This window comes from Borostomias antarcticus (genome assembly GCF_949987555.1).
Source record: "Borostomias antarcticus genome assembly, chromosome: 33".
Classification (NCBI taxonomy): Eukaryota; Metazoa; Chordata; class Actinopteri; order Stomiiformes; family Stomiidae; genus Borostomias; species Borostomias antarcticus.
Genome location: NC_140266.1, coordinates 2,862,927 through 2,874,964, shown reverse-complemented (window position 1 = coordinate 2,874,964; position 12,038 = coordinate 2,862,927). Strand labels below are relative to the sequence as shown.

The window sequence follows — 12,038 nt, the reverse complement described above, 5'->3', positions numbered from 1 at the left end:
TCCCTCCTCCTCTCCTCCTCCTCTCCTCCCCTCCTCTCTACCAGGTGTTGACCCCGTCGTCTCTGCTCCTCCCCGCAGGTGCAGTCACATCCTGAACGAGGTCGGGACGCCCGCGTGTTCAGGCCCAGGGACAGGGACGAGATGGTGAAGAAGGTGATCGAGCCCATGGCGTGGCGACGGCCTGCGGACAATCTGCGTGGCGTACCGCGACTTCCCCGCCGACCCGAGCCCAACTGGGACGACGAGAACGGCATCCTGAGCAATCTGACCGCCATCTGCGTGGTCGGGATAGAAGACCCGGTCAGACCTGAGGTAAGGCCGACTCCAGGTACTTCAAAACGCCAAAAACCAAACACAAGGGGGCGCGGCCGTCGACCTCCGAACCCTGTCTCAGCATGGACGATGAGGGGAACAGTCTCGCGTCCACAGTAACGTTCTCGCACTTCAGATGAGTCGGCATCGACTTGATGTCAACATTTTTTTCCCGAAAGTGAAGTGTATTGCGCTGGACTGATCTGGTTAGTGTGAGATTTAGCAAGAGCAGCAGTATAGGTAATGGATACAGCAATTACAAATAGATTTATGATTCAGTAAGGAGAACATGATGGGTCCCTTCTATTCCCGGAGGCTGATAGAGTGTGTACGGGAGAGGTGTCCGTAACTGGTGGTTCCTTTTGCACACAGAGAGCGAGAGAGAGAGAGAGAGAGAGAGAGAGAGAGAGAGAGAGAAAGACCCAACTGCTACTGCATAATTCAACCTGCTCCTTTTATCTTTTTCCATTTCCTTCTCTGCTCTCTCTCTCTCTCTCTCTCTCTCTCTCTCGCTCTCTCTCTCTCACTCTCCCTCCCTCTCTCTCTCTCTCTCTCTCTCTCTCTCTCCATTTCTCTCTCCTTCTCTCTTGACTCTGTGTCTCCAGGGTAGCAGCACTGCAAAACTTCCTCAATTACAGGCAGATGAAGAAGCAAACATCATGTTTAGCAGTCTGTGACTCTACAGAGGCAGTGTAATCTCATTACTGGATATTTACTGCAATGTAAATCTTAGCAGATTTCACTTCGATAGAGAAAATTTATAGAGATTAAATAAAATGTTTTGTGACATGGAGAGAGGAAAACAGACAGAGAAATCGACAGACAGAGAGAGAGGGGAGAGAGAGAGAGAGAGAGGAGAGAGGGAGAGAGAGGGAGAGAGAGAAAGAGAGGGAGAGAGAGAGAAGGAGAGAGAGAGGGAGAGAGAGAGAGGGGGAGAGAGGGAGAAAGAGAGAGAGACGAGAGAGAGGGAGAAAGAGAGGAGAGAGAGAGAGAGAGAGAGAGAGAGAGGGAGAGGGAGAGAGATAGAGAGGGAGAGAGAGGGAGAGAGAGAGAGGGAGAAAGAGAGAGAGACGAGAGAGAGGGAGAAAGAGAGAAGGAGAGAGAGAGAGAAGGAGAGAGAGACGAGAGAGAGAGAGAAAGAGAGAAGGAGAGAGATAGAGAGAGAGAAGGAGAGAGAGAGAGAGGGAGAGGGAGAGAGATAGAGAGGGAGAGAGAGGGAGAGGGAGAGAGATAGAGAGGGAGAGAGAGAGAGGGAGAAAGAGAGGAGAGAGAGAGAGAGAGAGAGAGAGAGAAGGAGAGAGAGAGAGAGAGAGAGAAGGAGAGAGAGAGAGAGGGGGGGGGAGAGAGAAAGCGAGAGAGACAGAGACAGAGAGAGCATGACGTGTAAACATCTATCAGAGTGAGTTTGGAGCCAGACTCACCTTTCACTTCTACCACTATATTTGATGAGTTTTCTTCTTTCCAAGGCGTGTCACCAGAGAGTGAAGTGCAGCTAGACGTCTCTCACACAGACTGTCTCTGATTCTGGAGATAACCCCGTGACATGACACCATAGTCTCTCCAAGAAGCCTGGCTTGCTTGCACTTCTCATTTCCACTACAAAATATCTACAGTGGTGCGATACGATTGACCTTGCATAGCACTCCATCATCAGTGTCAATTAAAGATACATGCACATATAACCATATAACCATATAACCACAAATATACAGTATGAAGGAATCCTTTGGAGGTCAACAGACATGCAAAACCATCGCTGTCGATAACCTGTTGTTTTAACCTGTTGTGGAAAGTATGGAGTCAAGCCGACCCGGTCGGAAATCTGAACCGTCTCTCTGCTTCCTGATTGGCTGTTGGTGAGAGAGACACCTGGGAGGCAGAGAGACACGGCGTGGGAGACACTACCACCCCCCCCCCCCCCACCCCCACCCCAACTGTATGGATCTCATTATGTAAATCGCCTCCTCGCTTCTGTAGGTCTCTGAAGCTGTAAATGAGGTAGCTGCCTCTCAACTACAGTAGGTGTGTGTACTGAATATGTGTGTGTGTGTGTGTGTGTGTGTGTGTGTGTGTGTGTGTGTGTGTGTGTGTGGGAGTGAGTGAGTGAGTGTGAAAAGAGGATATTTAGCCGTTCAGTAGCTGGGTTATGCAGGGATATGCATTGCGGCGGTGTACTCATTTACCAGCAGGGCCTCTGATTGGCTAGCGAGCTGGAGGGGTGCGTGGGTAGGGAGAGCGCACCCACCCGCGCTGACCTTCGCATTCAGAGGGGGTGACACGCCTCCCCCATTCGCTCGCAACGCACAGCTGGCGATCAACATACAGCTCTGGGCCTCGAGAAGAGTTACGTCGCCTGCGCTAGAGTACATCTACTCTGTACAATACACAAAGTCGTAACCGGGCGGTGGTATAGCTCAGTTGGTAGAGCGGGTCGTTCAGTGATCGTAGGGTCGGTGGTTCGAATCCCGGCTCCTCCTGACTACCTGTCGAAGTGTCCTTGGGCGAGACACTGAACCCCAAATTGCTGCCAATGAGCAGGCAAGCGCCTTGCATGGCAGCTGCCACCATTGGTGTGTGAATGGCGCTCCTGGCCAGTGAAACAACTGGATGGGGAGCGCGTTACAAATGCAGTACCTATACCTAACCACACGTGTGTGTGTGTGTGTGTGTGTGTTTGCGCGCGCCCGCAGGTTCCCGACGCCATCCAGAAGTGCCAGCGCGCAGGCATCACGGTGCGCATGGTGACCGGCGACAACATCAACACAGCCCGCGCCATCGCCATCAAGTGCGGCATCATCCACCCCGGCGAGGACTTCCTGTGCATCGACGGCAAGGAGTTCAACAGGAGGATCCGCAACGAGAAAGGAGAGGTAGTAGCCGACGCTGGGGAAGGCTCCTCCTCCCTCTCAAAACCTGACCAATGATCACAGGCGATTGAAACCTCGCTGAAGCGCTCAAGCCTGATTTGTCGAAACTATGGGAACTTTTAAGCGAGATCTTAAGACATACCTTTTTAATCACGCTTTCATCATGTAGATAGTACTGTAGTTACTATAGTAATTTTATTTTTTACATACTCATTTTTTTTTTTTTTACTTACTTTCTATTCTCTCTCACTATACATGATTTGTTGTGTTTTATTCTCTTATTTTTAATCTACTATTTTAACTGATTTTAATTGTTCCGTAAAGCAACGTGTGCTACATTTGTTTGTATGAACAGTGCTATATAAATAAAGTTGACTGACTTTGACTTTGGTCCTCCTTCACAGGTTGAGCAGGAGCGCATAGATAAGGTGTGGCCTAAACTGCGAGTCCTGGCGCGGTCCTCTCCTACTGACAAACACACGCTAGTCAAAGGTCAGCGCTGACATCACTGTTATGTCACGACAGCCTGTATGAGTTTCTGTCACCCCTGTTTTGCTTTTGTTTTTCATTGTATGTATAAAATCGTACACACATTAACACTCTGTGTACACATACTGTAAATACACTCATCGTACGCCATTTTGTATTTTGCACTGTTCCTTTGCACTGTCCTGTGTTTGACTTGTCCAGTCTAGCACCCTGTCTAAGGTCGTCTACTCATCAGTGTTATGTACTAATTGACCAGAACAAATTCCTAATATGTGTAAAAACTACCTGGCAATAATACCTGGCAATGATTGAGATTCTGATCTAAATGTCTGACACCACAATAAGATAAATCTGCTTCAAAGACACCTAATTTAGGGCTACTGTTCCACACAGTGAGAAGGGACTTGCGTTGAATCCTCTCCGAATCCTCTCTTATTGTGTGTGTGTGTGTGTGTGTGTGTGTGTCTGTGTGTGTGTGTCCGTGTGTGTGTCCGTGTGTGTGTTTGCGTGTGCCCGTGTGTGTGTGTGTGCGTGTGTGTGTGTGTGTGTGTCTGTGTGTGTGTGTGTGTGTCCATGTGTGCGTCTGTGTGTGTGTGTGTATGTGAGTGCATGCCTGCGTGCGTGCGTGCATGCGTGCGTGCGTGTGTGTGTGTGTGTGAGTGCATGCCTGCGTGCGTGTGTGTATGTGTGTGTGTGTGTGTGTGTGTGTCTGTGTGTGTGTGTCCATGTGTGCGTCTGTGTGTGTATGTGAGTGCGTGCCTGCGTGCGTGTGTGTGTGTGTGTGTGTGTGTGTGCGTGTGTGTGTGTGTGTGTGTGTGTGTGCGTGCGTGCGTGTGTGTGTGTGCGTGTGTGTGCGTGTGTGTGTGTGTGTGCGTGCGTGCGTGTGTGTGTGTGCGTGTGTGTGTGTGTGTGTGTGTGTCAGGTATAATTGACAGTACCCTGGGGGAGCAGAGGCAGGTTGTGGCTGTAACTGGAGACGGGACCAACGATGGACCTGCGCTGAAGAAAGCTGACGTGGGCTTCGCTATGGTAGGAGCTCTACTGTCCGTCCTCACAGACACATGTCCCTGAGGACTACTGTCCTCCTCATAACCGCCCCATGTCCCTGAGGGCTTCGCTATGGTAGGAGCTCTACTGTCCGTCCTCATAACAGACCCATGTCCCTGAGGGCTTCGCTATGGTAGGAGCTCTACTGTCCGTCCTCATAACAGACCCATGTCCCTGAGCTCTACTGTCCATCCTCATAACAGACCCATGATAGGAGCTCTACTGTCCATCCTCATAACAGACCCATGTCCCTGAGCTCTACTGTCCATCCTCATAACAGACCCATGTCCCTGAGCTCTACTGTCCGTCCTCATAACAGACCCATGTCCCTGAGGTCTACTGTCCTCCTCATAACAGACCCATGTCCCTGAGGACTACTGTCCTCCTCATAACAGACCCATGTCCCTGAGGTCTACTGTCCATCCTCATAACAGACCCATGTCCCTGAGGTCTACTGTCCATCCTCATAACAGACCCATGTCCCTGAGGACTACTGTCCATCCTCATAACAGACCCATGTCCCTGAGGACTACTGTCCATCCTCATAACAGACCCATGTCCCTGAGGTCTACTGTCCATCCTCATAACAGACCCATGTCCCTGAGGACTACTGTCCATCCTCATAACAGACCCATGTCCCTGAGGACTACTGTCCATCCTCATAACAGACCCATGTCCCTGAGGTCTACTGTCCATCCTCATAACAGAACCATGTCCCTGAGGACTACTGTCCATCCTCATAACAGACCCATGTCCCTGAGGACTACTGTCCATCCTCATAACAGAACCATGTCCCTGAGGGCTTCGCTATGGAGCTCTACTGTCCATCCTCATAACAGACCCATGTCCCGGAGATATCGCTTCTCTTCCATAGAGAGATGATACGTTCCAGAATAGTTAATGTATATATTGGACAACAATACTCAAAACTTGAGTTACCATCATCAAAATTACAAACGGACAAAATTCAGGCCATGCCATCATTGTTTTAATGGATATTTCTACAGCACCAACACATGTGTGCCTTTCTACTCTGTCCTCAAAACTCTTCAGCCACCCTCAGTTGTATTATGAATGTACAATGGAACAACATCACCCCCTACTGCAAAGATATGGCCCACAAAATGTCTTAGATTGAGGCACTGTACTAATAAAAACCCTGCAGTAGTACTCGGACAAGCTCATGTGAGCTCAGACAAGCTCATTATATTTATCACAAAAGGAACAGTTGTTTGTAAATACTAATTTTATTATTCATGTTAATACACGTCTTGAATTTAGACACTTCCAGAACTATTTTTCTCTTTTTCTTATCTTTCTTTTATGTTAAAATAGCAGTTTCACCTCAAACGCTTCTTAGGTTGCCTGCAGCCGGTCTTGTACGCAGAGCTTGTTATTACTGTAACTGTATGGTGATGCAGGCAGCCAGTCCTCCATGGAAGAGGAGGCCTTTATACTACAGTAGCCTTTGAAACCCATAGAGAAACTCCAGGCACATGGACACGCACACACACACACGCACGTGTGCACACACACACACACACACACACACACACACACACATGGACACACACACACACACGCACACATCAAAGGCACTTGTCCTGGTTTTGTACAAAGAGTAATACTCTGGATAGAGATCTAGTGAGGCAGCTCTGGGTCTTGTTCTAATGGCCAACATGAGTGACAGGACTATCTCCTTCTCCTCCCTCTCCTCCCTCCCTCCCTCCCTCCCTCTCCCCCCAGGGTATTGCTGGGACGGACGTGGCTAAGGAGGCCTCTGACATCATCCTGACGGACGACAACTTCTCCAGCATCGTCAAGGCCGTGATGTGGGGGAGGAACGTCTACGACAGCATCTCCAAGTTCCTGCAGTTCCAGCTCACCGTCAACGTGGTGGCCGTCATCGTGGCCTTCACCGGAGCCTGCATCACACAGGTACAGTACAGCAGGCGTGTGTGTGTGTGTGTGTGTGTGTGTGTGTGTGTCTATCAGCTAAATTCTGCCGAAGCAGCACTTAGAGGATCCGTCGAATGTTGTGTATTATTTGACCTAAGATGACTTAGTTTGCTTACTACAACAACAACAACATCAACATCAACATCAACATCAACATCAACATCAACATCAACAACAACAACAGCGACGAAACGCAGGCTGCTGTCGCCGTGGCGGGGACAGGGCGCCGTTCGAGCTCAGGGGGGGCGTGGTTTCACAGCGCGGCGTTTGCGCGTCTCTCCGCAGGACTCCCCCCTGAAGGCGGTGCAGATGCTGTGGGTGAACCTGATCATGGACACCTTCGCCTCCCTGGCGCTGGCCACCGAGCCCCCCACCGAATCCCTGCTGATGAGGAAGCCCTACGGCCGCAACAAGCCCCTCATCTCCAGCACCATGACCAAGAACATCCTGGGCCACGGGATCTACCAGCTCATCATCATCTTCACCCTGCTCTTCGCCGGTACGTACCGAGGCCGGCAGTCCTCGTGGACTTTGCCCGTACTCGGATCGGCGCCAGGGTGGACCGTCAGTAGACCAGGGTTGAGCGTCAGTAGACCAGGGTTGAGCGTCAGTAGACCAGGGTGGACCGTCAGTAGACCAGGGTTGAGCGTCAGTAGACCAGGGTGGACCGTCAGTAGACCAGGATAGACCATCACTAGACCAGGGTAGACCATCACTAGACCAGGGTAGACCATCACTAGACCAGGGTAGACCATCACTAGACCAGGGTAGACCATCACTAGACCAGGGTAGACCATCACTAGACCAGAGTAGACCATCAGTAGACCAGGGTAGACCATCACTAGACCAGGGTAGACCATTACAAGGTGAAAAACCAGGGCAGGAAAATCGATCGGAATTAAATTATTCATAGCATAAAGAGCCTCAGTTCACTCAGCCTCAGCGTAGACTCAACTGAAATTAGAGTGGTGTCTACGTATATGCGCCCAACCCAAGTGGTGAAAGGATTGGACTATTTGATTGAAGTCCTGAGGAGTCTCTGTCTTCGTCCTAGGTGAGGTGATCTTCGACATCGACAGCGGGAGGAACGCCCCCCTCCACTCCCCTCCGTCCGAACACTACACCATCATCTTCAACACCTTCGTCATGATGCAGCTCTTCAACGAGATCAACGCCAGGAAGATCCACGGGGAGAGGAACGTCTTCGACGGAATCTTCCGGAACCCCATCTTCTGCTCCATCGTGTTTGGAACATTCGCCATCCAGGTACGGCAAGAGCGAAAGGGAGGAATCTTAATCAGAATCTTACTGTTTGATCGCAGGCCCCAAAATTTGTGGTAGACAGTTAAGCCATTAAAGCTTTCGCGATGTGCCTTTAAATGCTCTCTGTCTGCTGCTCTGAGCTCTGTGTGTGTGTGTCAGAGAGTGACCGCTCTCGTCATGTCTCCCTCACCCCCTCTCTAGATCGTGATCGTGCAGTTCGGGGGGAAACCTTTCAGCTGCTCCCCTCTGAACCTGGAGAAGTGGATGTGGTGCGTGTTCCTGGGTCTCGGAGAGCTGGTCTGGGGACAGGTAACGACACCCACACACCTCCGTCCAACGCCTGGCTCCGTGTACCTGAGATGTCGAGGGTTAGGGTTATGGTTAGGGATAGGGTTATGGTTAGGGTTATGGTTATGGTTAGGGTTATGGTTTTTCTAAGCAATCCCCTATCTCTTCCTGTGTATCAGGTGATAGCCAGCGTACCCAATAGCAAGCTACGCTTCCTGAGGGGGGCGGGCCAGCTGACCCGGAAGGACGAGATGCCGGAGGAGGACGTGAACGAGGACAACGAGGAGATCGACCACGCGGAGAGAGAGCTGCGGCGCGGGCAGATCCTCTGGTTCCGCGGACTCAACCGGATCCAGACCCAGGTGAGAGTCCCTGGGCCACACCCCGGCCACAGGGAGGGAGGCACAGACAGAACCGGTGCCTGAGACCCTCTCTGAGACCCTCTCCTAGACCCTCTCCTAGACCCTCTCCTAGACCCTCTCCTAGACCATCTCCTAGACCCTCTCCTAGACCCTCTCCTAGACCCTCTCCTAGACCCTCTCCTAGACCCTCTCCTAGACCCTCTCCTAGACCCTCTCTGAGACCCTCTCCTAGACCCTCTCCTAGACCCTCTCCTAGACCCTCTCCTAGACCCTCTCTGAGACCCTCTCCTAGACCCTCTCTGAGACCCTCTCCTAGACCCTCTCCTAGACCCTCTCCTAGACCCTCTCCTAGACCCTCTCCTAGACCTTCTCCTAGACCCTCTCCTAGACCCTCTCCTAGACCCTCTCCTAGACCCTCTCTGAGACCCTCTCCTAGACCCTCTCCTAGACCCTCTCCTAGACCCTCTCCTAGACCCTCTCTGAGACCCTCTCCTAGACCCTCTCCTAGACCCTCTCCTAGACCCTCTCCTAGACCCTCTCTGAGACCCTCTCCTAGACCCTCTCCTAGACCCTCTCCTAGACCCTCTCTGAGACCCTCTCTGAGACCCTCTCCTAGACCCTCTCCTAGACCCTCTCCTAGACCCTCTCTGAGCTCTGAGACCCTCTCCTAGACCCTCTCCTAGACCCTCTCCTAGACCCTCTCCTAGACCCTCTCCTAGACCCTCTCTGAGCTCTGAGACCATCTCTGTCAGCGAAACATTTCAGAACCGTATGACTGACCATCTCAAATGTGCACGTCGAGGAACTTTTGTGTTACCGTTTCTGTTTAACGGTCATTCCCATTCCCACTCCCCGTACATTACATTACAGTACTCTATTGTAGTCAAATCATAATAATGACATATTGATTATATTATTGCATATGAGTGTTGTCTCCTGCAGCCACTCTGGTCTGTAGATAAACTGTACACCAAGGTATTCTAAAACCCCATAATGGAGGGATCCAGACTGGCCTGGCGGTGGAGTCTGTCTTCCGAGGACGATACGAGGCTCCGGCAGCTTCCTGCTCCGCAGGCGGACTGGAGATTTGACCGCGCCCGGGAGACTCTCCGCCCTGCTTCGTCACCGCTGGTCTTCTAGCTCCGCCCACGCCGTTATCACTGTGATAGATTAGGCTCTCGCAAAGAACGCCGTCTCCTCCGCAGTACTGTGTGTGCGTCGCAGTCCCCTTTAAGAGGCGTCGTGGGAGTGAAGCTGCCCCTTGGAATGGGATCTGGGATCAGAGTAGCCACCTGGGTTCCCTATCTTAAAGGAGTAGTTCGGTATTAAGCATCATAAGCCCTGTTATAAGGTTATTTATGATCATATACAACGGTCAACATTTTGACAAGACTTTACACTCTTGAGATATTAGAGCTCATTGCACATTTCACAGCTAAGTACACAATGGATCTCCCATTATATGGTTAGTGTGTCAATGTCATTTTATTTACTGTATATTGAGGTTGGATATTGGTCTAAAATGACTGAGGAGTTTGGTTTTACCAGCTGTGACTTAGCTGAGCAATGAGCACTAATATCTCAAGAGTGCACAATTCATCACAAATGTTATATGGACCGTTGAATATGATCATAAATAACCTTATAGCAGGGCTTATGATGCTACCTTAAAGGACAATGACAGTAAAAAAAAAACGTCTAGGGGCATCTTCACCCCGCGCCGTACGTGACCTCAGAATGTCTCTCTGTGTACCGGGCCTCTGTAGTCTGCGGGCCCGATGGACACGGGAGCTAAAGTGAAGCACGGCTCAAACCACTCAGGTTGTGACTGAGTGGGTGTCAGTCCTACCAGCACTGTGTCTCTCTGAGCACCCCCCTGTTCTCTCCCCTCCTCTCCACAGATCGACGTGGTGAACACGTTCAAGAGCGGCACCTCCTTTCAGGGGGCGGGGGCGGCTCTGAGGCGCCAGTCGTCCACCACCAGCCAGAACCAGGATGTAACCAATGTTTCTAGTCCTAGTCACGTGTCCTTGTCCAATGCCCTTTCTTCTCCTACCAGCACTGCTGCAGCTCCCTCTACTGGCCGTGAGTCAGATCTGTCTGTCTGTCTGTCTGTTCTCTTCAGGGATGCCCTCCCCCACTCTAGACTCACACACTGTCACACACACACACACACAAACATCAATAAACAGATTTGATTGCCCTCTGTGTTTGGGACAATAGCTTTATTCACCACCTGAAGCAGTAAGGGTATAATATCTCACAGCACATAGCTGAATCATGTTGTACATTGAAATTAAGGTCTTGTGCCCACGGTGCTATTCTCATAGTTTTAGCTTGCGTCATTCTACTGTAGTGCCATGTACATGTTCAGGGGTGGCATTTGTGAAGATTCTTTTTCTTGCTTTCTGCCTTTTTATTTTCCTCTTACACTTCTTGTGGGTTGACATTCTTTATTGTCTTTATTCTTTAGTTACTGTTGTCTCATTGTTCAATGTGTTTGTTTTTCCCAGAGTGCTAAGAGCCCTGGACTAAGGGTGCTTCCCACGGCGTGAAATTTCAGGTTGTGAGTCTTCACCCCCATTATGTGACGAATTGATGTGAACTAATACAACCGACTCACCAGGCTGGGTAAACATTCAAGTATAAGCCGAGCGCCCTCACCTCCGGCCGCACCACAGAGCGCACACACACCGTACCGTACGCACATCCGCCGCACCCCGACGCCGTCGGTGGCTGAGGACGTAGCGCCGTTCTTCGGGGGGGGAGGGGGGGGACAGGAGGCGGTGAAGACGACAGTGGAAAAACGTCTCTCTCTCTCTCTCTCTCTCTCTCTCTCTCTCTCTCTCTCTCTCTGTCTGTCTCATAAGTCCCTGTCTTATCTGTGGTCTGTCGGCCATGCTTCGGGGGCCCCGGGGGGCCGCTCTGTTGCCAGCCATCCCGCCGCGTCGCCTCATGCTGTCCGTCATGATGATGATGATGATGTGGCCGGCTCTATGTGGGGGTGACTGACTGTGGTCGACCAGCGGCCGGCTCCCGCCACCCAACCCCGCCGTTGTTTCGTTCTGACATCTTGTCTCATCAGTCATTCAGCCCAAGCCCAACTTCTTTTGACTTTATGTTGAGTTTTTTTGTGGGGGGTAATCCCCCCATGCCACACTATAGCCTGTACGTCTTGAATTAACAGTAAATCACATTCTAAAGAGAGGCAATGGAAAGAATTGGTGCTATACTTGGTCCATTCTAGCTAGACATTCTAGCCTTAAAATGTCAGTTACTGATAATGGCTTTCTTGACATGTATCTTACTTATATTAATAGAATAGACTGTTGTTGTTGGGGTTAGACTACCAAGACTTTAAGACTGTTACTCACTCAATGTTTTTAGATGTTTTGAACATTGGCACAACAAGTTGCAGTTTTAACAGCACAAGACTCAAGACCCTTCTAAG

The 12,038-nt window shown here is 50.7% G+C and overlaps 1 protein-coding gene across 1 annotated transcript in view; it reads left to right on the top strand.

Moving 5' to 3' along the window:
• atp2b2 (ATPase plasma membrane Ca2+ transporting 2) overlaps window positions 1-12,038 on the top strand; it is a gene marked incomplete at both ends in the record, with an annotated part of 50,935 nt that overhangs the window by 37,349 nt on the left and 1,548 nt on the right. Inside the window, 12 exon segments of the mRNA XM_084460630.1 lie at window positions 79-110; window positions 113-174; window positions 176-218; window positions 221-312; window positions 3,003-3,182; window positions 3,584-3,671; window positions 4,591-4,697; window positions 6,462-6,653; window positions 6,960-7,173; window positions 7,729-7,940; window positions 8,139-8,246; window positions 8,405-8,587. Coding sequence (XP_084316756.1) covers window positions 79-110; window positions 113-174; window positions 176-218; window positions 221-312; window positions 3,003-3,182; window positions 3,584-3,671; window positions 4,591-4,697; window positions 6,462-6,653; window positions 6,960-7,173; window positions 7,729-7,940; window positions 8,139-8,246; window positions 8,405-8,587 — 1,513 coding nt within the window.